Consider the following 26,168-nt stretch of genomic DNA (forward strand, 5'->3'; position numbering starts at 1 on the left):
AGTTTTTTTGGTGGCTTGTCTTTCATGGTTGATATGCAGTGGTTGTGATTTTTAAGTCGGAATAAAGTCATGAAAGGTTGGATAGATTGTTCAGAACAAAACTGACCTAAGCACTCCTTAATAATTTACCATAACAGTAGAGGAGTTTTTTCGAAAACAAATTTCCTTAGTGATTAATGTGTTACAGCAAATGTGTCCGGCAAATTTTAATTCTGATGCTTAGGTAACCCTCGCATGACAATTCTACCTCGAGACTTTTACAGTTAAAGCAAGTATCAATGGATGCTATAAATTATGTATTAAGATTTTGCCTGACAGACCTCTTCGCGTGGATTTAAGAGTACCAAGGCCTAAGAGAAAAGGACAACACATTTGACTACAACGTTGCGTACCACCCCATTTACCTGGCTGCCTCTAGCCGCGGTTTGTCACGGATTGTAGCATTCTTACTGGCTTTGATGCGGTACCCATCATTCGTCTACTTGCATTAAGAGTCTATCTTTATTATTACATGTAAAAAGATCATCGCTTTGAATTCGAGTCTTTTTACAAAAGGATCGCAGTACCTCTCGTAAACTTCCACCATTTTCACCTAGAGAAATTCTAGAGAGAACTCTTGAGATGGCTTTCATGCTGTTCCTAGCAGGACATTCATAGCTACTGACTGTCTGTCTCTAAATGTAGGCAGTGGCTCCTTTCTTGTTTTCAAGTAACGTTTTTCAAAGTTCGACCCTCTTGTTTTTGTTTCGTACTCCTTTTCTTTTGAGTCGCTAATTGTATTTATATCAATTCATTATACAGTTTTGTATAATGTTTATGAATGTCATTACTTTAAGTAGTCTTGAACCTAAGTTCCACATACGACCAAATTTGCGATTAACCAATGTAGTATACTTTTTTCGTGGTTTTTGTGTTTGTTAAAAGTTAACTTATTTGAATTTGAATAACTCTGAAACGTAACGAGCAGTCATAATTCATTTATTTCTTATTGTCCCGTTTTAAGTTGGTCTACAATGCTTGGTTCGTTTGTTCAGTGTTGTTTTTAAACCAAACCCTATTGCCTAGATTTTGATTCAGCGCTATGGTTCTGGCATTACGTACAGATTTTCTACGAAATATCGCCAAAATATTGCTAAAATGTTGTTCAAATATTTCAAAAATATGTAACTTTTAAAAACACTTTGCTTCTTACTCAGGGAAAAAAACTTCAACAAAAGAGTTCCTTCACTTTAGATAAAATTGATTCCTCAGAAGACATTAACACAGCCTTCGTCGAATCAGGTGTTAAAGTTACATTCCCTCATTATAGGAAGCGACCATTGGCTGTTAGTGCATCGGTACAAGTCGCTCCACATAACACATAAACCCTAAACCTTAAATAAAACTCAATTGACTCAAGTTACAAAGCAACTTAAATAAAAGACAGGGAATTGAGGAGAAAAATTCACATTTCCCCACCAAGAAGCTGATTGCACCAATCGTACCTTAGATACCTAGAATATGAGAGAGGAAGAGAAACAAGATCCCTCATGAAATAAAGTCACGAGCATTTATTAACGATTATAAATGCTATTTAAAAAACTTAGCATTTACAATAGTTTCACATTGCAAGCTTTTTATCTACAAAGAGTTCATTTGTAGCTCTTTTATGGTGTTTCTTACCAAAGCTGGGTCTCTTAAAACTTTTTGTGGCACCGGTTTCTGTTTAGATTTTAAATAATAAATTGACACAGAATAAATAACCATCTAATAGAATTAGCTTCTAATCGAAATCAGCTCCAAAATAACGCCTTTTATGTCCTAGTTCTTGTAAAAAGAGGTTAATTAAGTGGTCTTCTTCTCAGGTCCTCCAGTTTGCGTTAGGGCTAAAAAAAATAACGCGAAAATGATCATTTCTTTCGCAAAGCCTTCCAAAAAATGTCTTCTCAGTGTTCATCTGAATATAAGATATAGCTTTTTAGGCAGCAACGTTTGGTTTTAAACCCCGACGCATAAGGGGTGGGACAACTTTCAGATGTCTTATTGACAAATATTTATGATGTTTAAAAGTTAGGCTTCGCCCCCCTTTGAATAGCCCTCTAATGTGCCTACCATAAATATCTTTAATACGTGCTATACCACGAAGAGACTCCTAGAAACCAACAAAAATAAAATTGAACGCCAGTTTTTACAAATCGTCCCATTTGGCAGGATAAATGTTCTTTTGTATTGGGACTTTAATTTTATACTTTGGGTTGGAAGCAGAGTGCAGAGAAGAGGCCTTCCCTCCTTCGAACACTAGCCTCGAGCTGTGAAAATCTTACTCGAAAAAGACAATGGCAAGGCGGGGTATAAGCGTGGCTTTTTCTTTTGTGTTTATTGGTCTTCTCGTGGTCCATGGCCGTGTGACTGCTGTGGTTTTTAGGCTCTGGCTGGACGTATACAGCAGAAAGAGCAGTAGTAGACATTGATCTGATCGTCGTTCTTTAACGACGCGGTATATGATAACTTAAGGAATTTTAATCCGCAAAAAGCTTTTCGGAAATTGACTACAGGGGTTTGAGGACTCCCTTCAGGGTTCTATGAATATCCAAGTTCTTGGCCCCATTAATTCGAAAAACCTTCCTTGAAAAATTCACGTCTGATAAGATTAAAAAGGGGTTTCCATAAATGATTATCTTCTTGCTTAGGTCAGTGGTATTCTAATCCATTTCTTTCACCAGTTTAATCTGAAATAAACCAACATAGTAGCTAAATTGATTACAGCTTACGCCATAGAAAAGATTTTAGGCCTGCATTGCGGTCAATAAGCATGCGCACAAGCCATCACTTATTTACACCTGACTATGCTGCGTTAAAACAGCTGCTGGAATGTAAACAACTTTTGATTTAGAATGAGAGCTCTAGAATTGCCTGTTTCAACTAAAGCGGCATTCATGAAGATTTGTGAAGCTCTGTGACGCGTGTATAAGACCTGATGGCAATTACAAAACGTTTTCTCTTTGTACAGCAAATGCAAAAGAAGGTAGAAATAGCAGTCAACAGAATTAGCAGCTGAGCTACTTCGCAGGTTAGATTTGTAATCAAAGCCTTTTGAAAGCTTCACGCGCATTATTGACTTTCTTTCTGAGCTGCAATGCAACTAGTATTTTATACGTCTTTTTTAAGTTGGCTACAAAGGCCTGGGTTTTTCATAAACTCCCCGCCCAAAGTCCTTGGAATGTCCTGTCGCTAATAAAATTTACTATTCTTCAACTAAAAGTAACCGAACTTTATCATCTCTCTTCCCCAAAAAATTGCTTTTAAAAGAGTCTTATGTCATAATTATTCAACTTCATTGTAACTGTTCGATGGGAATCAATGTGAATACACTGAAGGTCTGGGCACATAAAACGATTGTTTGAAAAGGGAGAGAAGGTGAGTGTTCATGAGTTTCCATGCTTTTTTTGAGAAGCAGATAATTTTTTCCGAGGCTCGATGCTCTTATTTTTTGATAACTTGAGGCTTCGTGGTTCTTAATATTGTCATCCTTTCAAGAATGCTTTTTCTACATTTCCATGCTTATAAATTGTTACGAAGACCGCAAAAACACAGTTTTGCGTGGCAATTTCAGTACGCGGTTGATTACCTGATAAAATCTTTTCTGCTTTGTTAACTCTAGAGAACTTTTTCAGCGACAGAACACATTGTTTTGTTTCTTGCAATTTATCATCGAAGGCTGGGCATATTTTTACGTTGTTATTGTTCTGTGGCAACTCGAGCCTCTGTGTGCCTAAAAGGGCGTAATGTATAAAGGTTATGCGATGTAACACAAAAAATTGTTGTTAGAATTTTTTAATTTTGATAAAAACAAAAAAATATCATGAAATTCTTCTGAAAATGCAAAAATAGCTAGATATGTCAAAAGTCGGATGAGATATTGCCAATGAAAGATTTGAAGTTTGCGAACAGTGTACTGTTATCTTGGCTCTGTCCATAGAGTTATGAACAGAGGCCAAATATCAAATGTTTGATCGTGGAAAAGCCTGTGCTTATGTGGTCATATCTTAGTCAATTTGTAACTTACATTGAGCTGATTTTGCACAAATAATAATGCTTTTTTAGGTTATTGAACCCAAATTAAAAAATTATGAAATTAGATTTTTGCAACGTCGTGACTTGAGAACTTTTTCGGAGCTGATAACTGCGTTAAGAAGAATTACATAACTTACAGTCGTACGACATGTATTTGTTGCTTTGATACTCGTAACGACATTTAAGTTTATTTATATGTTAATGCTTCGAGGTTATATACACTGCCAAGACCAAAGTCTTAGGACGATCGCCTAAAAGCAAATGTGGTTAATCCTTTGCTCAAAGAACAACATAGAAAATCGGTGGAACATAACGAGATTGCTTGTTCAGATTTTCGAATGCAATTTTACCCTATTGTAGAAATAAACATAGATAAATTCAAAAAATTGCAAAAAAGTAAACTTTTTAGACAAGTAACATCTGCTTTATTCTAAATTTTGTCAGATGCTCTCCAAGAATTAAGGCAGCCGCCATTTGCATTGAAACTCATTTCATTAAAATAATTTTCCAACGAAATATCTTCGGATACATGAGGAAATCTCAACAAAATTTTGAAATAGCTTGTTTTTGTTCTTAGAAAGTTCCATTTCTAGTATTTTTTATTGAAAGCCAGTTGTTTTCAATTACATCAAGGCTTTGAATTTGACGGGGTTATTGAAAGATCATTATGTTATTGTTTTTGGAAATTTATTTCACAATTGCAACATAACAAGGTTTAATCTCTTGCTTGAAAATAAATGATCTTTGCAAAGAATCATTAGTTGTCTCTGTACTTGCCTGGGGACTTTCCACAAATAATTGTTCAAAAATTCAATATTGATTAACTTCGCTCAAAACACCAGCTTGTCACCGCCATTAGGCGTAACCAATAGTCTGCCTGTCCAGGCCTACCATTCTTTGAATTTTAGTCGGCCTTATTAACTTATTGTCCTTGTAAATAACATGCGTTGTAGACTTGCTGCAACCAAACATTCTTGCAGTTTCAGCAAACAAATGAAACGCTAGATCCTAATTTTTTATTGCTTCTCGTTCTCTTTCTGGTCGTTTTGTGTTTTCGGCATTGAAACTAAAACATTGATATTTTCCATTTCTCCTTGACATTTTGTTACCTTTCTACCAAAGAAATGTAGGAAATAAATTGAATTTGCTAGGAATTGCATTTTTGCTGACGCCGTTTCTAGAATCCCGCCAAAACAGCAAGATTTGTTCAATCAATGTTAGAATGCTAGTTTTGAAGACGCCATTTTGTTATTCGTCGTCCTAATACTTTTGTCGTGTAATTGTGTATATTTGATTGCTAAACAAACAGTCTCCTTTTTGCTTACCCAACAAAATGGTGCCGTGACCAGATTTCATATCGCTCGTCTAGGTTTTGTTCGTTCGTAACTGTCCGCCGTTAGAGTTTTCAAGTATTCTTCACAAAATGTTCAAATCGAAGTTAGAATAGTTGAAGCAGAGAGCAGATAGTGTGTTTAGCAATCGAATAAATTATTTTAGTTGAAATTATGAGGAAGTGGAAAGTCACACCCAAATTCTCAAATTCAAACTATATGTAAACAGATAATAAAGTTGAAAAATCGTACGAAGGAAAACGTTGTATGTGTAAATTCTACATTGCAAAATAGGTTGAGTCAATGGGAAGATAGTGCCTTATTGATAAAGCACGTTGCCTTTAGAACAAATGTTGATATTGGATATTCATTCATTCAAATTTTTGTTTTCTGTCAGAGACGTCTTGTTGATAAGGAACTATTCCTTGCAAGATAATATTTGTATTCAAAGGAGTGGTTTTTGGCTTCTTATATTCCATCTTAACTTATTGTCCTACCTACATGTCCTAGCAAAGTTGGCAACGATGCCTCAGCACTTTTTACTTCACAGTTAGTGTGTTTAATACCCTGGCTATTGATAAAATAATTATCGTGTATATTTATTTAACCTCTCTTTTCATTTGCTTTTTTCTAATTTTGCTTTTCTGCTAGGTTTGGGAGTGACAAATCACTCTTTGCGTACGACGATAACTGGGTTAGGTTTTCAGTTAAACAATACGATCTCCACCAAAGATGTACGGGACTTTCGTAGAGTGATTTACCCCCCGATCGTTTGCACATTTGCTTTAATTTCGGGCTTAATTCAGTAGAATAACATTCAACAATCATTTGCCTTAATTATGGGCGAAAATTCAACTACACCACATCAACCAATGTTTGCTTGGGACAGGTGATTTTTTTTATAACTTTTCAACTCCACCTAAAAAAGTGTTAATGATTCATAGCCTTCTCAGATGCCGTTAAGCGTTTTATGCATAGCAGACTTAATAATTGCTAAAGTCAGTGTTGGAAATACAAGTAAAGAATCCAGCACTTGCAAGAAAGATGGCGCGCGCGAATGCAGCTAATTTTCAAATACAGGCGCCAGTATGAAGGTGTTTAAGTTTAGAAGACAAGAAAAGCCGCTCGTTTCATACAGGAAGTTCGATTTTCATTGATTCCTCTCAAAGCGTTGTAAAAACATTGAACGAATTTTTGTTACATCATTAACCGCTCAGTCATCAGTCAAAATTGTTGAAGAAACAATCATAAACCACATCAGGCTTTCTCCGAAGAAGCTCTTAATGCATAGAAAAATGCCATCATTCTGAAAGGAAATAAATGCATACTTGTTATTCGTGCCACTTTTAAGGCTGTAAGCGTAATTTTATCTATATTTACTACCATCTTATCATATATACTACTATTTTTATCTAATGCTGTCTGTTTTTATCACTATTTTGTTGTAACACTTTTTCAGAGTATCCAGAAAATGGCCTCCAGTAGTTATTCTTTTAAGCAAACTTTTCCATCACAAACAAGAGAGTCTGGCACCCTTTTACAGTTGCTTCTTTCAGAAACCCCTAGGCCTGGTTGCAGCAAAGCACAATTTTGAACAACTTTAAACGAGACTCTGTTTTTCTTTTTTCCCCTAAAAGTGAGCAATGCACTTTTCAATGTTTCGAAGAATGAGATCAGCAATAAATTTGATAAGGAAATAATTTTGAAAAAACGTTAGTGCATTATGATTTATCCATAAGACAATATTCGTTATCAGAAAAACTACTGATTGAGTTAGAACTTGGTTTGCACTGAAGCAAGCTCGCGATATATCTGATGTCCAGACTTATTAAAAAACGCCTCTCCAGAGATTGGAGTTATTTTTGTATTTAGTTCTACTTGGGCATAACTTTATAGCCTGTCTGCTGCTTGAAAAATTTCACAAAAATCGAACATCCGGAATGTTAATAGAACTTATATTAAGCTTAACAACGATAGGAAGAAATATAGATATCGTTTCTCTATTTTTAGCATAACTGTTCATAAACTAAATAATATAGAGGGCAGCAGTTAAAACGAAACTGAAAACAATTTATAGAAAGAGTATAAAAGGAAATATAAAACCAAAATGAATAATAAGTAGAATGCAAGCAGAAAAAAACATTTTATTTCTTATCTCTTATATTGCTGAATATTATATTTTTCAATCTTACTATAATCATTATTCTTTTTCTCCCTTTTGCATTTCTCCCGTCCCACTTTTTCCTTCTAAGTCTGTTCTTTATTCCCGATGGATTATGCTCTGATCGCAGAAATGAACTTCTTCCTTTGGAGTGAATTTGTATAATCAAATTGTTGCCGTATAATTTGTATAATTATACTGAGTGTTGGTCCATTTGTGTAGTTGAATTTAAATTCATCTTTGCAGTTATTTGACATTTTGATAAGACCAAAGAGGTTAGGTCATAGTTATACCAGACTTTTGTGCAGCTTGAAAAATTCATTGACCTGGAGCCAAATTCAAATATGCGTCCATTTCTTTCATCTCATCTCCATTTACTTGAAATTGTTGCTTCAATCATTTCAAATTTGAGGTCAAAGCCAGCAGACCTTGGCTAGGCTCCGCTATGAAAATGAAGTCGAACGAAAATAGCTTGATAAAAATAAGAGCGCTGGGATAATAAAACTGGATGGAAATTAAACGATAGGATAAAACTATCGTTGAAATGTGAAGTCTTTGCTTACTTAGCATTGAAGATCGGTAAATATATTTATATATAGATATCTTGAAGAGGAAAGAAAAACAATAGTTCAGTAACAGATAATGGAAAGTTTACTTTTCAGCAAACTTACTTTTAAAGTTGGTGCCTGCAGCTTACAATATTTAGCAAATACTATTTCAGTTATGTCTCAATCCACTATGTTGGGAAGCAGCCACAATAATATGTAGAGATTGAATGTTTGTATTTGCGTAATGTGCCACCTGTTTATAAATAGTTAAGTTTTAACAACACTATTCGCTTTGCTAAAGTTTATTTTTATCAACGAAAGAGAGTCTTTCTGGATGACACGTTGGCCTTGCAAGATCACTGTTTGCCATTGAAGCCTCATTTCAGCGTCGCGGTAGCTTCAGTAGATTTTGGATTTCATATTTTTCGACAAACAAATATTGAAGATTTTGCGAAAGTACCTGTCTAGATTGTTAGCGAATGGCTCTTAAAAAGACATCTGACAAGCGAGTAAGCCACAGCAGTAAAGCTATTCACAGGTTTAAGATTTAAGCTGAAGCTGGCAACTGTTGTCCGCCTTAGACATTCTGTAAATTAAAAATGCAAAAGGAACAATATATTGGCGTGAACTCACGACTAGTCAAAGCCAGAATGATACCTTTGTTTCGATGTGGTCTATGAAAATATTCATGAACTACGAGTCGTTATTTAGAGAGCGATTGCAGGTAATTAAAAAGTCTCTCCACCAAGTACAGGTGTACCGTTCAGAAGGAATCTCGTCGTGGCTAACATAGCACTGGATATTCTGTTTCATTTGCAGTTGTCTAAAGGTAAGCTGTGGAATATTTGCGTAACGAGACGCTTTTCGGGTATGCCTTTGAAGAAGTTTCATTTAGGTGGATGATTTGATTTTTGGTTGGGCTAACTCTATTAAACCATGCAAGCAATCTTAAACGTTTGAAATTAGTGTAAGCTGGCAAAGTAAAACAGGATGATTTTATTTTTGTTACAATTTAGGATGTTTTCCAATAGTTCATTCAATTTCTGACTGTGAAATTAAATGTATAAAAGGCTTTTTAGGCTGTAAAATCAAGCAATGCATAAAAATGCTATAAAATCAAGGAAAAAGCTTGCTGGAACTTTCTTCACCATGGCATGTTTCAAAACCAAAAAGCGTGATTGCCAATGCAATACAATATCTTTCATATTTCTTGTGTGTATAAATTCCCAAGTACTTATGTCGTTTTATTCATCCAGCTGAAACTTTCTTCTTGATTCTGATCTTATATAGAACAGTTGCAGGTACTTATTCCTCATAAACTTTTGATGAAGAACGTCAATAAAACTATGCATTTGGTTATGAGCGGATGATTGCATCATAAGAGGTGTGCTTCAATAGTCTTGTGTATTATGATTTCATAATTCTAGCAAACGTAACAATTTCCAACAATTTCTTTATAATCAGACTTCAACAGGATACTTTTCGACGTGAATTAGTCAAAAATACATTGTTATTGCTAATTTCAAAAGCGTACTAATCAAAGAAGGTTTAAACCTGGGTTGATCTGCTTTGAAACTGGAATTTTGCCTTAGTTTTAACCAAGCATAGAGCTAGCAAATTATTTTCAGACAGTGCCTTTTCTGCCTATAAAAGGCATCTTCGTTTACAGCAAAGCAACTTGCAGTGGTAATGTAGAAAAGACGATTTTTTAATTATCAAAACTCGTGTTTATTCAATCTGGTTTGCAAAGAAAGGCTTCAACAGCATAGTCTTTTGTCGAATGGTCCAATTGATGGACAAATTCTATGTACATAATCAAAGCGCACCGCAAGGCAGACCTTATAAATCTTTTCAATTCCACAACTGCTTTTAAGTATGATATGAAAGCTAGATGTCAACTATTCTGAAGATTGTGTATTTAGTGAGGTCTATTGTCGTGAAAGTCGAAGCAACAAGGAACAAAGCAACGAAGGCTTTTTAGAAACACTTATTTGCTATACATCGGTGAAGTAGCATTAAGAGCTAGAACTGCAGCGACAACCACTTCTCTCAACAGGTTATCTCAACAGGTATGTCCATGACACTGGTGTTAGAACTAGCTAACTTAGATTATAAATGTATATCCCCTGAAAGTCTGCTTCCTCGAAATAACAGCGATTTACTGAGTTGCAACTGCAAAGAAATAAGCATGCTCTTTGCCTCGTAATTCTTCACTTAGAGATTCCACCAAGCAGTAAACCATTAATCAAGAACAACCATGACTGATTTATTGCCTGCTTTTCTCAAACAATATCCAAGCTTTATTTGTGGCTAGTTGTAGTTATTCACGTTCTACCGTTTGCATTAATTGAAAGCCTTCAATTGTAACTTGAATCGAAAAATAAATATTTCTGCCTCTTCTACTACTTGCTACTACTACCACTACGGCCAACGTTTTAAGGTCAATAACAGCCAAATATAAAGGCCTTCAGTATTCTGCGGCTTAACAGCAGTAATGAAAATTTGGCCTTTTCTTATATTATATTCACGTTTTCGTATTGAATTGAAAATTTCTTCTTTGTTTATTCTAATTACAGGGTCTGCATATACCTGCTGAAGCTACGCGATTGAATTTACCTACAGCTAAAGAAAGCACGATTTGTCATATTTCGTGCTTGATCGATGCAAAACTGTCATAAACTGCTAGACCTGCAGGAAATGGGAGAACACATGGAGTTTGATAAGTCGTTACAGAACGGTGTGCAACCCTGCACTTGGCAAGAGTCGGACGGAAAAAAAGGCACACAAGAGACTGGAAGCAGCGAGAAATTGTTTTTTCGGTTTGCAAAGCGAAGACCAAAAACGTCCAAAGAAAGAGGGGCTGCATATCGTGTTCCAGTGCAGAGTGAAGCAATTGACGAAGACAAAGAAGCAAGCTACGTTTCAGATTTCACTGGAGATCCTTTTGATTGCAATGACGATTTTCTGCAAGAATCGAGCAAAAAGAGTCGAAAAAGGCGAAAGAAATTGGAGAAGAAAGCAGCTTCGTTTGATTATGCTGATTTGAGAAACGAGATCGATTATCCTTCACGTATGAGCGTGCGCAGAACGGCCATCTGTGCAAAATCGAAGAGCACTGATGCGATTCAGTTAGAGACGTTCATTGTCGTTTCGAGGTTGAAACAGTTCGATTTGCTGTAAGACTCAAGTAAACCATGTTGTGAATGATGAATTGCAGAACAACTGACGTTGTTACAGGAGCGAACTTGCAAAGATTAATTTCATTTCAGGAACTTTGACTGTAGCTCAATGCGACCACAGAATAGGCCTATTCTGTGATACGATTGACAGTGTGCGCTGAAATGGATGAGCGCTCTTTATTGAGCGCTGAGGCTCTAAATTGATGACATTTTTCACAATAAGAGACTTCCTGACAGTCAAGCAGGATTGTAGCTAATTAATTTAAATTGCTTGCTCGGTGAGCTTGATAAGACCAACCGCGTGATTATGTAAAAGAAACGTAGTACTTATCTTTAACAATTTGATTATTTCTTCGTCAATGGTACGGACAATGGAATAGGAGAAGGGCTACTGTCTCGAACTTGATATTCCCTGGAAAATTGGAAATACGAACAAAACTGTTAAAATATAACGATTTCCAAAGTACACTGCTTGCCAGCTGGCTAAAGAGAACTGTGGTCTTTTTGCATTCTTAAGATGTCTGGCCGTAATTAAGTACTTGTTTTAAATCTCTCATATAAAAAATTTGGTACTTAGATTCTTCCGTTGTTCTAATGAAAAGCAACTACACATTTTTCTTTATATAAACTGTTTGTTAAAGGTTTAGAGGTGAAATACGCGAAAAACGTTTCAAATATCATACGGTATTTTCTTTTATTCTACTTAAGTTAAAAAGGCTGCTATGATATTATCTGCTAATTTTGTCAATCTAACCAAAGAGAAATGCAGATTGTCAACACGTTGTAATAAGAAACAAGAATTTTCCAGATCTTAATTAATTATGTAGTTTTTACCTGTATTAAAAACTATGCAAAAAGATGTTTTATTGGATGAATTCATAAATACGTGATGACGTCATAGCAAAAGAGAAAGCTCCCTTTCCAGTCTGTAAGATGATTGTAGTTGAATATTGAAATGTTGGCTTGTTTGATTTTTTAGAATGTGAAAGAAGTGCCTTTGTTCACAATAAGATCTCATATTAAAGGACCCTGATTTTTTTGCGATTGCACTTGTTGGCAGTTCATAATACAATAAAGGTTTTCGAAAACACATTTCAACAGTATGGAAACCTTCTTGTCAGTAGGCATGGAAAAGAGCAAGAGGATACCTATCCACAAAAGATTTTGTAAAGTGTGTATGCATTCAAATGCATTCTATATTCCTTGTTTTACATGAAGCATTTGCTACGTTTTGCCGCGCCATTACAACATCCACACCTGCCACCCGTAGGTGTGGATGTTGTAATGGCGCGGTTAGTGTGTACGCAGTTAAATGCATGCAAAATCTCATTACAAAGGATAAATGATACCTAATTTCCTCAAATTAATAAAGTAGGTTTTAATGTTTCTTTTTCACCAACTTCGTACTCACTCAGTATCATTGTAGAACGGATTACATCCACTAAATCGCATGCTTTCAGCAATATCTGCCTACTTTAGGAAATAAAAAAGAAATATTCACAAACATTATCTCGTTATTAAACGCTTATCAATCTAAAAGCAAGGAATCATTAACCGTACATTAGGACCGTGAAAAATCATCAACCATGCCGAAGGCAGTTAAAAAGCATTCGTCTTGCATGGAGGCTGTAAGTGTAAGCAATCGTTTTCTATGCGTCGAGGCACAACTTTGAATTTAGTTCACATCAGTGAAGAAAAATGCTGATTAGCTTTACTCCTTTTCATCAATGATTTCTCGCACAGATCTTCATCTTCCAAAAAACATTGAATATGCAAATTGGATTTGAAGATGATAAATCTGCTCTCATGTTATTGAAAAGGTAGTTTGCCATTGCAACGTAAGAATGTAAACAATGAAGGGAATTTTCCACTGGTTTTTTAAGTCAAGTCAAGGCTATCAAATCTTGCAGTCGAGCAAATCTTGCTACGAGCAAATTTTTCTGTAAAGGTTTTTCAAATAATTTTGTTTTCGCAAATTTTTTCAAGCTGTTTTAAATTACTATGCTTGGCAACATTAACTCAGTTTCTTCTGACTTTTAGATAAATCAGAAATCATTATAAGAATCGAAACTGATAATAAATATATACAGTCATGTTCCACCTTTCAAAGCCTTAAAAGGCCCAAGCCTAAATGTTACTCTGGGCACAAGAGCCGCAAAAATTACCGGCAGCAAAAAAATGTCTCCCTTCACCTACGCAGCTCTTTTTTGCTGCAATCTTCATTTTTGCTGCCGTTAATTGGATACCTAAATGTATAATGCATTCTTAGGAACTCCATTCTTGAACGGACTGTGGAAGTGTGAGGGCATGGCTGTGCCTCTTTTCTGACAAAAAGACAAATAACAAACTGCACTGATAAAATAAAATAAAAATGAAAGTTGTGTAAATAATAATTTCAAAGCGAATACATTGTTTCACACATACATTGGACTGCCTAGGACTTTGAAAACCTCTTGTGTCTTCGCGAGGAATCCCTTCTCACATCGCGATCACTATTTCTAAGTTTGTATATTCAATTTTTGTAATCTAAAGACGTGATGCTAATGTAAAACGTATATGAAAAGGTAGCAGCCGATTTTTAATCGCGAGATAGGATTCGTTTAAGTTACAATCAGGTATTAAATTAGCTGTGCCGACAATTTTAAAACTAATATACAACGGTCAACTTCCTACAAGAAAAAGTTATTTTTAAGGAAATCTAAGTCGTATGCTAAAAGAAGAGATATGTGACGAAAGAGGAGACAATGATATGAAAGAAAAAGGCGAAGTACAAAATGCCTTAAAGACGAGGATTTGCTCAGCGTAGATACTGAAACCTTATTTTCAAACTCGACAACATTTATATTTTGATGATTGCATCATATGAAATGCGGCGCACTACAGGGATCCAAGGTGAACGCTGTGGACTTGCCATGTGGACAAAAATGGCGGCTCTTTCAAACTTCAGAAGGGTATTGATTACCGATAAAATTGATCAGTCCTGTAAAGCCATTTTGGAGAAAAATGGAGTGGAGGTTACCCTGAAGCCAGGAATGCCAAAAGATGAAATTTTACAAGTTGTTAAGGTATGTTTTCCATCCTATTCTCTGGCAAACAAAAATTTCCTCAGGCAACCCAATGTTGTTGGCAAATTTCACATTTTTGTGATAATTATTCTAACAAATTGTGACCTGTAGCATCAACCAAACTATTTATTGCCACATGTCAATTTTAATTGGTAGGAGTAGCGCTCTCATACTTATCTTCATCTTCATCGGTATGTGCCTCTTTAGTAATAGGTATATTGACACTGGCTTAGGGCGACTTTTTAGACCAAACAGACGCATTTCCCGGAAAATTTTACCGAATGTGTACGAGAAATAGGTAGGTTATAATACAGGCCTATTTGTTAGAAACTTTCCACCGAGTTTGCCAGCAAATCCAACAAACATCAGAAGACGAGGGGCTAATTAATGAATAATGCCCTCTGGCACCCATCCACAATTCAGCCGCGCTCGAGGGCCAGGCTTCCCTAGGCTAGTTTAGCAGGAAGATAATAATGGATAGTAAAATAACTCTGAAGATGTCAATTTATCTAATGGGCAAAGATTATATCCCAAATTAAGCATTTCTCCTTCACCTAATCTCCCTCCGTTTTCCTGAAAATTGACAATCCTGCAAAAAATTTTGTGAAGAGGCAATATTACAAAAGTGGCAAAATGATAATTTTCTTGCTGCTGCGAGTTTTGAACCTTCTCTTTTTGATATAAATCAGGCAATACAAATCAAAGACTCAAAACAAAGAAACAAAGAATCAATACAAAGGAATGTATCTAACAGTGGCGATTCTAGCCTTAAGAATCTGGGGGGGGGGGCTAACCGGGGCCAAACTTTCAGTTATAGGAGCCAACACTAGCTATTACTTTGGGAACTAGTAGAATGTAAAGCAGTGGGGTGGTGGCTCAAAATTAGCTAGCTACAAGGCACCAGTTCTTAGCTCCCCGTAGATAAGTATGTCCTTGGTACAGCTCTATCAAGGCTGTTATCATTATGCCAAATAGTTTTATTAGTGGTGTAAGGAGCAGCTGTATCCCCTAGGAAAAATTGTTGCTGGGGGCCCCTAAAGGTTCGGGACTGTTTGTTATTTGACTAAAAGTAACTTTGTTCTGTTACTCCACTGAGTTTTATCTGTTTAACAATAATGCATCATGATCATGGTTTTCAACAGAAGAACTAAACTTCTAAAAAACAAAAGTCTAATAGCTTTGTGAGATTGATTGGTAAAATTTTCCATAGTAGTTATGTCTTATATCCAACCTCCATGAGATCAAGCAAATTATTCTGTTACACAGAATTTCAAGTCATACAATCTCGATAAGCAATAGTAGATTGCCAAGGTATACTGGGATAGTATTGGGCTGACCCTGCGCACCCCACCGCAAGAAGGTGGATCTTCGTGATAATATACAGCAAATATAGAATTTCAATGATTGTCAAGAATTAGTTTTGCTTGGTAACTACAGAACTCTTGTTAACTCTTGGTTTTTACTTGGTAACTTGTTAGAAAGGATCAAAATTTCATAAATGTCCACCTCGGTTACAAACCAATACGCTCATTGGGGCCCTTAGTTTGTTAAAGGCATTGAGTCATGATAAATAGACTGGGTATACCCTAAGTGCCAAAATCCGCTGAGTCATGATTTCCATGACTGCGATGCTATGGGTTGACCTTGAAGTGGTCACATGAACTCACCTTGTACTGACTAACATAACAGTTTCCATCAATAGCAAGTTGTCAACAACAGATGCCAATATCACATGAAACAGCAGCGATCAGGCCGAAACCAAATGACCCCCTATAGAGAAAGCCTATTTACCATGACTCAATGCCTTTAAATAAATGCAATAAAGAGAGCAGCCCTAACAAAGACATAAAACGATTGGACAGCTTCGAAAGAAAACATTGAATTTTTAATAGAAACTTTTGAAAAAACTGGGGGGGGGGGCAAAACCCCACCCCCTCCCCCATATTGTATGGGACAACTTCCACATGCATTTTACAAATTTTCCAGCCAACCAGATGATTAGGTTAAAATTGATTTCATTGTATCTGATTTTTGCAATATGATAACCATTTCCAAATCTTTAGTGCTCTAGGCCCGTGTAACTTGTTGGACATTTAAAATTTGCTTGATCTTTCCTTGTTTTATAGACAAATTATCTAAATTCAAGCTAAAGCTAGACTGCCCTGTTTCTCATGACAATGCTCAAGCAAAAGACAGAAAAAGTTGTCTTTACCTTAACTAAGTCCTTTTGTTCCAGTTTTGATACCACTTGATGTAGTTTTCCAGATGAATCCAATTGCCTATGATTCTCATTATTATTAGATTATATTGTTAAGCATGGTACTTTGCAAAATAGCTGTTAGATCTTATAAAAGTTATCTAGTTCTGTTTATACTTTCTGTCACCAGGATTATGACTGCCTGATAGTCAGATCAGCTACCAAAGTTACAGAGGATCTCATTGAGGCTGGAAAGAATTTGAAAATCATTGGTAGAGCAGGGACAGGAGTTGATAATATAGATGTTAATGCTGCCACAAAAAGAGGAATATTTGTTATGAAGTATGTATATAGGTTGACTTAGATTTTTAAATTTTTTTAGTAATATTTGTCCAAGTTATAAGGAAATCAAACTTGTAAGTATATCAAATCTTGCATCTTCTTTTATGACATCTATTTGTTTAAAATTCTAGAATAATGGTGCTTTTAGATTTTTCCAAAATAAAAAGTACATATCTGTTCAAGGCCATCAAGGGGGTGTGGGGGCCAATTGCCCCAGAGCCTTGAGGTCTAGGGGGCACCTCTTTTTCTATGTACTTGCAAGGGATGTACATTTCAGTGAACAAAATAGAACAAATCCAAGAATACTTAAAGAAACCAGATACAGGATGGAAAGATTTTCAAATCCATTGTCTTACCAAAACATTTACAATTATCTAGTAGATACAATAGGTTTAAAATCCATGAAGTTCTTCTTGATCATCTGCTTCACCAAAAAGATCTTAACAGTCTTTCAAATAACATCAACAGCCACCAGTACCTGCATCTGTCTGGAAACATAGCATGTTTTCCAAGATCAGTTTGCTTTGACTTTGGGCACTTCTGTCAAATTGCCCTCCTGTTTTAACAACCCTTGAATCTTTGCTTTGTTGTTTCAAAATTTTTTCCTGTCTTCTTAATTTTGATGTGCCAAGGTGTTTTATATGACTCTATGTTTAAGACCCGCAAGATAGGATACGCATTATTTTCTATTTCAATGAATGCAGCTGTTCTGTCAAATGAGAATTTACCCTGTTTACAAAGAGCAAAAGTAAAGGGATCCAGATTAGGACTGAGATCTCGCTGGTGGTTTCGTGGTCTTTTTTGTTGTCTCATGATCAATTGTTACATTTAAAAAGTCCAATTTTTTAATTAAGAAAGCAGATGCTCCAAATGCTGTAATATTTGGTTTATAAACTAATGTTTTTATCTTAAAAGCTATATGATTTGAAAGTCAATGTTTCTATGTATAAGACACACCCTCAAACAAAAGGTGTGTCTTATACAAGGCAAATGGGTTACATTGTAACTTATAAACAGACACCTACTTTCTGTCTTTTTTGTATGAAACCCTTTATGACATGGCTACAATGTGCCTTTTTTCTCCTGCTAGCACACCAGGTGGAAACACGTTGAGTGCTGCAGAACATACATGTGCATTGATTGCTGCGATGGCAAGGTATTCTTTTCTAGCAAGCATTTTTATATTTCATATTTTACACAATGGCATATATCTTTGAAGTACCTATTTTTGTTTTTTTGGATAATGCAATCAGGTAACATAGATCAGAATTCAAGTAAGCTGAAGCCAAGTCATTCTTTTCAACTTAAAGAGGTTCAAATTGCTATGAAATTATGTTATTGATTTTAAGTGATTTTAAAAGCACTATGCCCTGTCAGTAACATTTTAATAATAGATTCTGCAGTGCATTTAAAATTTGAAAATCAAGAAGTCAGTAATCAGAAGTTATGTGCTACTTCAGCAAAGAGATGATTTCACCAGTGTTTTTCAATCTTTTTCGATCCACGACACAAGTTTTCATTGCAAAAATCATGACACACGCCAACAGCAGAAAATATTTAAAATGAAACTCCATGGCTTATATTCACAATGTTATGTCGTTCTCAAAGAGATGTTTGAGTTTAGACTTTCATGGAAGAATTAATGTGCCAACCTTGTTTCTTTAAAGCCCCTTAATTTTTTCCCAACCCTGCTTAGCTCTCTTCAGAAGTCAAAATGAAATAAGCACTTATTGGAACATGTAACTATATGCTATTTTATCCAGTGTGAATTTTAGTCTTTATTGAACTTTCTCAGGAACTTAAAGATGCTTTGTATTCAGATATGAGAAATTGCGCTTCGTTCTTTCAAGATTTTCTGCTAATTGCAAAATCATAAAAATTGCAACAGCAAGCTGAATGTTTCATTAGAACCGAAGCGACAGAAGGATAAGGGTTGAATATAAGTCTGCTTATCTCAATACTACGGCGGGGCTTTCACTCTCAGGAATCAACGCGCGTGACTAATGACGCACATAATAGCAGCTGTTCGCGCGAATCTTAATTCTGTTATTTACTGCGGAAATGAATGATCCTAGGTGAAGAGTTTGCTGTTTTTAAAAAATCCATCTTTAAACGCTGTGCTTGAGGCTCGTGCGCGTTTTTAAGTTAATATATCCAAAGAAACTATTAGGTGGTCCATCGTGAAAAAGAAGGGAGATCAAAAATGTTATCAAGTTGTAAATCTAAAATTAAGCTAACAGATAGTAGCACATATGCGGGGAATCTTTTCTTGGAAATGTATAGTTGTTTATGGCAAATCAAAAGCTTGATAAGTAGTTCCATATAGAACGAGCAACAATCCGCCCTTGATTTGTCGCCATCCCTAGGTGTATCGAGTTAAGCCAGAAGGTACACAAGGACCAGTTTCATGTATTTGATCCGATCATATATTTGAACAGAATTGAGTGAGCGGATCCATATGGAGCATAGATCACTGATAACAAGTTCTTTGCAACTTGAAGTGAGTTTCCTGCGCTATCAAAATGTCGCCGTGATTAAGTTGAAACAAAGATTGATAGGAAATAGTGCAAAGATCATTAAAGATCATTTATGTCAATCAAAGAAAACACGGCAGAGACTTTGGTAGTCTTGTTGTCGTTTTGTAGTCTTGTTTCAGTCTTTCCATGGTAATACACAAACTCACTGTAAACATCTGGATTTTTTCCATTGTTTGAAGTAAAAATGTTCCTAGCACAAAAACTAGAATTCTCAGTTTATAGATAAAGAACGTAATCGATTGACTGATAAGCAAATTTCTGAGTGGCATATCAGGAAGTCTCTTTTTACATACCTAAGCATTAAATCAATAAATGTTTATATATACTTATATTCTTAATTCCTGGTGAATGCTGTATTACACAATCCCACTGTATATGTGCCAAACTGTTTTGCTCCACACTGCTATTTGATGTCTTTGATTTCACCAGGAATATTGGACAAGGCCATGCCACAATGCGAGAAGGCAAATGGGAACGATCAAAGGTTTGATTGAATACAATTTTTGCTCCATTTTCCTGAAAAACAGAAAAAGAGAAACAATTCTGTTTTGTTAATTAAGAACAGTACGACTAAGTATTATATTTTGCCTTGTGTTTTGAAAACACACATCTTCATCAACGGTTCAAGACTTCAACGCTTTGTTACGTCAAGTATGCTATACTGAATTGTGCTATGCTATGATAAATGTATTTCTAAAAGCGTAGCCACCAATAAAAGTTATATATTTAGTCAAATTTCATTTCTACTTAGAGTGTACTTAAGAAAATAGCTGTCGTTTTCACGATTAGTGTTAAATGTGCTCTTCTGATTGCTTTTCTCGTTATATAGAATTTTATGAATTATTCAATTGTTGATTTTTCATGCAGTTGATGTTTCTTCCTTGTGAACTTTTTTGATTGTTCAAATGACTTCTTTGTGCAGCTTATGGGTTGTGAGCTAAATGGTAAAACGCTGGCCATTATAGGCCTTGGAAGGATTGGAAGAGAGGTTGCTACAAGAATGAGTTCTTTTGGAATGAAGGTTGGAAAACCTCTTTTTCATTCTTGACGTCTGCCTTATCATGTCTAGGTTTTGCTATCAACAATTTTCACTGGATATATTTACAAAATATATGCAAACTTTGGCTAAATTAGTTGACTATGTAAAACTCATAACTACTTTAAATAGTAAGTGTAATAAAAGAATTTGAGACCAGACAATTTGATTTTGGTTATTCTTCTTTATCTGTGATCACTAACTATCCTGGACCTCTTTTTCGATGACAAATTGCGATTTGGCACCTATTTCCTTAAGGCTTCAGATAATTCTTAATCTTTAACTTTTCTCTTGTGATAACAATCGAAATGAAATTGTAAAATTGAAAGTGTATTCCTAAGAATGTATTTTTTCACTCATTTATCAGGTTTAATTAGTTTATTTCATCGACTTATAAGCAGACGTTAACGTGATCAACTAGCTGCTCCATGTTTGGTCAAACTGTAAAACCATTAACTCCACATAAGGAACTTACATAAATGTGCATCATTTCCAGCCTTAATATATCATAATAGTATCACAATTAACTATATTTTATTGTAGTTTCTAGAGAATGAATCGTGTTTTGCATTTTTGAGCGTTTCTGTACTTTAGTATTGGAATTCTCCTGTTGCTTTACAGTGAACAAAGAACCATTTTTTATTTTTCTTGTAGATAATTGGCTTTGATCCCATCGTCACACCAGAAGAAGCTGCATCGTTTGGCATAGGCTATCATTCATTGGAACAGATTTGGCCCATTGCTGATTTCATCACAGTTCACACTCCATTGCTGCCACATCTGCGAGGTTAAATTCTGTGGTGTCTTTTGTAGTTTGTCGTCTAATAACCATCCTTATCACTTACTGTGTTATGGAATTCACAAAGAGCTGCACTTTTTGCTTTCTTATGTTTCCTGCTATGTTGTGTTGAGATGATATCTCCAAGTAGCTGCGATAAAAAGCCTGTTTTTCAGGTGATTTCTAAGACTGTTCTGTTTTGCAGACAAATCATCTGATGCGTAATCGGTTTTTGATTGTCCGCACTTCTGGAAACAGCGTTTTGTATATTTCAAGCAGAAAATGCTTTGATGGTTCGACGTTTTTTATCAAAACCATCTGAAATTTGACAGCATTTTCGTAGCAGCAATCGATTTCGAAAAAAAGATTAGATTAAGAAAGATATTTTTGGTCTCAAAGTAACTTTAACATCAAAAAATCATTTTCACCATTGCAGGTTTGCTTTCTCAAAAGACCTTCAATCTTTGCAAAGATGGAGTCAGAGTTATAAACGTTGCCCGTGGTGGATTGATTGACGAAGGAGACTTAATAGAGGCATTAGACTCGGGCAAAGTCGCCGGGGCTGCCCTAGATGTTTTTGTTTCAGAGCCTCCTTCTGGTAAGTGGACAGTGTTTGCAGTACTTGAAAACAAGGTTGCTTCCCAATCTTCTCTGTATGGTAAAGAAGAGGTCATATTCTGATATTGTCACGTGTGCGATTGCTAATAAGTTAACTCTGTTCGACGCTCACCCCAGTATCAATTTGTCACATGCAGCCTACCGAAAGTAATCTTTTCCATTCCTTTCGAATCATTTATTTTTTTTGCTTTGTCATCAATTTGTGCTTTCTTCAGATTTCTCAGCATTTCAAACATTAAACAAAGCTCGAAGAAGACAAATTTCATATGTGCATTATATAAACTTTGCTAAATCTGCTTTGATATCAATTCAAACTAACCTCGTATTATTTAACAAACAGGAATCAGTGCAAAGCTTGTTATGCACCCCAAAGTTGTCTGCACCCCTCATTTGGGGGCAAGTACCGTAGAAGCACAGAAGAGGGTTGCCATGGAGATTGCCCAGCAGATAGTCGATGCTATGAATGGGATGCCAATCATTGGTTTGGTAATTACTGTTTGTTTTATATCTAACTGGGTACCCTTGAATATGAACTTTCAAAAAGTTTTCAGGTGTACATCTTCATGTCTCTTTCATATGCAAGGCATTAATTCAGTGAGGATATTTGTAAAACTTTAACTGATTGAGAAATGATGCACATGTGAACTCCAAATGTTTGAAGTCTGAAGGAATCGTATACCAAGCATGGTCAGGTTCATCTTGCAATTTTTTCAAGACCTCTAATTTCCTTTCGTAACTATTTTTCATCAAAATGGCATTACGATCTTATTTTCAATTAGTTTATTTCAAATATTACATACCTAGAATGCCTGCTAAAGTCTTGGTACTCTACGCATTTACTGTTGTAAATGGCTTTGCAAGAAGCAAACATTTGAGTAAACTAAAGCTTATCGTCTGACACTCTTCAGAGTTTTATACCACCAAAAGGTTTTTCACTGCTGCATCCCCCTCCCCAGAGCTGCAAAAATATTTTCCTTAAACTGCAAAAAAGTAAATACTTTCTGAAAACCTGCGAAACAGGACAAACATTTTTCTGAGGTGAGGTGAAAACATTGTGTACTTCAGCTCTACCGATAGTACGCACAGATTTTTACGCAAGGGCTTCTAATTTATTGCGTCTAGAGAAAATTACCAATAAAGTTTTCGTAATTTGGTTCTTTATTGCATCTTTTTTGTCTTTGGCAAAGATTGATTATGCGAAAAAGGTAAATTAAATTTGGGGATCAAATGGCGATATGTTTGTTTACTGGCAGAAACTTCAACAAAACTGTTGCTCTCAGCAATTACCTGGTGTTTGGGAAAGGTGATAGATGCTAGCTTTAGGGGAGATAAATTTTGTTACCTGTTTATACTTATCAGCCAGCTTTTTCAGCCTTTCATTTGATACTTTACAACATGATATTTTACATCAATAAATGGTGACATCTCAACATTCAAAGGACAAATATGACCACGAGGATGTAATTCAACACGAGGAAAGAGCACGAGGATGTAATTCGAAACCAATCAATAACTTTGCCAAGTCTGCCAAGAACTTACTTTTATAAGTCTGCCAAAAACTCAATCAAGACTCAAGTCAAGTATTGTATTGCTAGCAGACAGAAAACCTAGTATACTTGCAATTTTCATAACTTTTGATCTTTAAGATCCAAAAGCATAGCCCGATATAAGGCAACTAAAACAGCACTTTTCAAAACACATATATTGCCTACTTCAGGTCTGCAGCTTTATCTGTTTTAATGGTCCTGGACAAAGTAACTGAATTTTTCTTCCAAGTTATACATTTTTTTTGTTATATTTGACAAAGGAGTAATAGTTTTTATAAAGGTTTCGAAACTTCTTTATTTAATGCATTCTACAACCTGCGTAGGTTAAGCTCACATTTGTATAAACTTTTGATCTATTGTGAAAAAGTCAAGGAAAAAGTTTTGTTGATGCAAAAACAGCTGTTTTTTATTAGGTTTTTATGAAAATTTTCTTCCAAGCCATAAGTTTTTCTGGTAATCTAGTTCCCAGGTTCCGATACGTTTTGCAGCTCTGCCCCTCCCCTCCGAATTATTTTGTTTTATGCAAAATAAAAAGATTCAATGTAGGCCAAGAGATTCATTTCAGATAGTTATGATGTATTATTATAAAACCAGGAGGTGCGTTGTCATTTTTTCACTTGAAACGATTCGTTTTTTTAAGTAACACTAAGCAACGGGGTGTTCCAGGGACTTTTGGCAGAGATTGTGGGTGTGCCTCAGAAGCTCTGAATTTCTTAAACTTTTGGAGCAATGCTTTCGTGAAATAAGCGATGAAGACTTGAGATTTGAAATCAACGTTACTTAAAGTGATTCTCTGTTGAACATCATTAAAAAGTAAACTATAGCATCGTCTGTAATGAGTTTTGCTTTGTAAAATAAATGAATAATTCATTTCGTGGTACTCTCAGTTTTGGGGGTCGGACGAAACAATCAAACAAGTAGGGAAAGCGTTGAAGAAGGCGTTGAAGACTTGTATATCTTTCTTCGTGTTGCTTTCCGTTCTAAGACTAAAAAGAGTTATCCCAGCCGTTTTATTTTTTCAGCATTTTTCACTTTTCTGATTCGAAGGGAAACCGTCGCGTAAAAAGTAACAATTCTTTGAACCTAAACCACCAATTTTTTAAAATACAAAAAATCAAGATGGAACAGAACACCGGACTTTTTGCAACAAACTGCTGTCGTTCATTCGCTTGACATGGCTCAGATTTTAGACATAGGATAACGAACAAAAGTTGAACGATTACACAATGATCTCGTGTCAGAATTGACACATTTTTAGCGGCAACTTGCAAAATAGATAAAAGTATAAAAACTGGAATTTTTTGACAAAACATCTAGTTCACAAATAAGACCTGGGAATAATTATTGGTTGTGTAGTGTTATCATTACCTGCTTTGCCTAATGCAATGCCAATTTTGCCATTTGTTTTTAGGTCAACGCACCTTTTTTGATGAATATGGGAAAATCGGATTACAAATGCTGGATGGAACTTGGGAGAAAAATGGCAACGTTACTGCGATGTCTTGTGAAGGGGTGCACCAAACTTGAAATTGAAGTGACTGGCAAAAATATGGGAGATACTAAGGGACTTATAAATGCGGGTGTTGCGTATGGATATCTGCAAAAAGTTAATCAGGATTCTAACTTGATAAACGCAATGGAAATTTTGAAGCAGGAGGGAATAGAGGTATATCCACAATTGATTAATAATTACTTTGTTATCTGATATGATTCCTGGTGGCTATTATTCAAAGCTTGATCTTTTTAGGGTAAAGAGGGGGGGACTTTTTTGCTCTCTTAATAAGTTTAAATATATGCTGAAAGAGTTGTGGCCCAAAAACTGGATAGAAATGATTGGATAACAAAGCACTTAAATGTGATCATACGAAATAACATAAAAATTCTAGTGCAAAGACCATTGTACAGAAGTTCAATCAATTGTATGTTTATAGTTTGGCAGTATCGTAGAGAAGCTTATTGGAGAGAAAAGTCAATTCAAAACTCGATGCTAAAGTGAGGGGCTGATTTTAGAGGGGGCTTTATTGATTTATAGAAAACATGTCAAAATTTATTTCTCACTACAAAGCATGTTGGGAACCCCCTTTACGTTATGGATGATTGCAACTTATTAGATGCAATTGGTTGCTCATCCTGTTTGCCACTATTTGCCATAGATAATGTAAAACTTACAAGTACTTTGAAGTGAAGGAGAACTCACAAAGGCATACTGAAGAGAAGTTCCCGAGCAGTTATATCTCTTCACTTTTTTCCTGCTAAACACTTATGAGAAAGGAAATTTTACTAGAAATGATTGTCCTATTCCTCTCAGGCATCTTAAAAGCAATCTGTCTCGTTGCAAATATAAAATTTAATTTTCTTGCAGCTAACATGGGTGCATTCAGAAGGCGTTCAGCCGCAAGTTAGTTTAACAGCTACAACCAAAGAGAATACCAAAGTGGCCATGAGCGGTTCCATTGCTGGAGATAGCTTGCTTCTCACCCGTGTAGATGGTGAGCCCTTGTCCGGTCCTGTTACCTTGTCACAGAGAGTTTTTGTCTATAATGCTTCTTCCAAAAGCAATTTTTTCAAGCTTGTTGCAGATAATGCCATAAAAATTGAGTCTTTTGTCATGACAAAAACTGGAAATAAAGTTTTCGGTACTGTTGCTGATGATCAAGACAAGAAAATAAACGAAGGGTTTATTTTTTGTAATTTTTGATTTAGAATTTAACATTCATGGGCATCAAAATGTTTCTAATTGAAGGAGTGCTCATTTTTGTGTACAAACAATTAACTC

The 26,168-nt window shown here is 35.6% G+C and overlaps 2 protein-coding genes across 6 annotated transcripts; both read left to right on the forward strand.

Annotated features, from left to right (window-relative positions):
- Positions 1-143: 143 nt before the first annotated feature.
- Positions 144-13,179, forward strand: LOC148958215 (uncharacterized). Of its 5 annotated transcripts, none has more exons than XM_089113264.1 (2): positions 144-3,049; positions 10,670-13,179. In XM_089113264.1, exon 2 carries the CDS (start codon positions 10,755-10,757, stop codon positions 11,271-11,273), a length of 519 nt encoding a protein of 172 aa, XP_088969390.1. In that variant the 5' UTR covers positions 144-3,049; positions 10,670-10,754; the 3' UTR covers positions 11,274-13,179. The 5 variants fall into 5 exon arrangements, with proteins under 5 accessions (XP_088969390.1, XP_088969391.1, XP_088969393.1 ...); XM_089113265.1 differs by lacking the exon at positions 144-3,049 and adding an exon at positions 3,059-3,396; XM_089113267.1 differs by lacking the exon at positions 144-3,049 and adding an exon at positions 3,403-8,124.
- A 976-nt stretch (positions 13,180-14,155) lies between these two features.
- On the forward strand, positions 14,156-26,134 carry LOC135682767 (uncharacterized). The gene is made up of 10 exons (XM_065197793.2): positions 14,156-14,337; positions 16,725-16,876; positions 17,967-18,032; positions 19,843-19,897; positions 20,336-20,434; positions 21,104-21,236; positions 21,664-21,825; positions 22,186-22,331; positions 24,804-25,058; positions 25,755-26,134. Exons 1-10 carry the CDS (start codon positions 14,185-14,187, stop codon positions 26,088-26,090), a joined length of 1,557 nt encoding a protein of 518 aa, XP_065053865.2. The 5' UTR covers positions 14,156-14,184; the 3' UTR covers positions 26,091-26,134.
- Positions 26,135-26,168: the final 34 nt, after the last annotated feature.

The sequence above is a fragment of the Rhopilema esculentum genome, chromosome 16, assembly GCF_057945365.1.
Source record: "Rhopilema esculentum isolate cy_ngs chromosome 16, ASM5794536v1, whole genome shotgun sequence".
In the NCBI taxonomy this organism is placed as follows: Eukaryota; Metazoa; Cnidaria; class Scyphozoa; order Rhizostomeae; family Rhizostomatidae; genus Rhopilema; species Rhopilema esculentum.

Excerpts from the sequence above, each read along its gene's own strand:
- LOC135682767 (XM_065197793.2), top strand. The coding sequence starts at position 14,185 with ATGTGGACAAAAATGGCGGCTCTTTCAAACTTCAGAAGGGTATTGATT. Across the intron at positions 16,877-17,966 it reads AGAGGAATATTTGTTATGAA|CACACCAGGTGGAAACACGT; the intron begins GTATGTATATAG and ends TTCTCCTGCTAG. Across the intron at positions 21,237-21,663 it reads ATTGCTGCCACATCTGCGAG|GTTTGCTTTCTCAAAAGACC; the intron begins GTTAAATTCTGT and ends TCACCATTGCAG.
- LOC148958215 (XM_089113264.1), top strand. The coding sequence starts at position 10,755 with ATGCAAAACTGTCATAAACTGCTAGACCTGCAGGAAATGGGAGAACAC.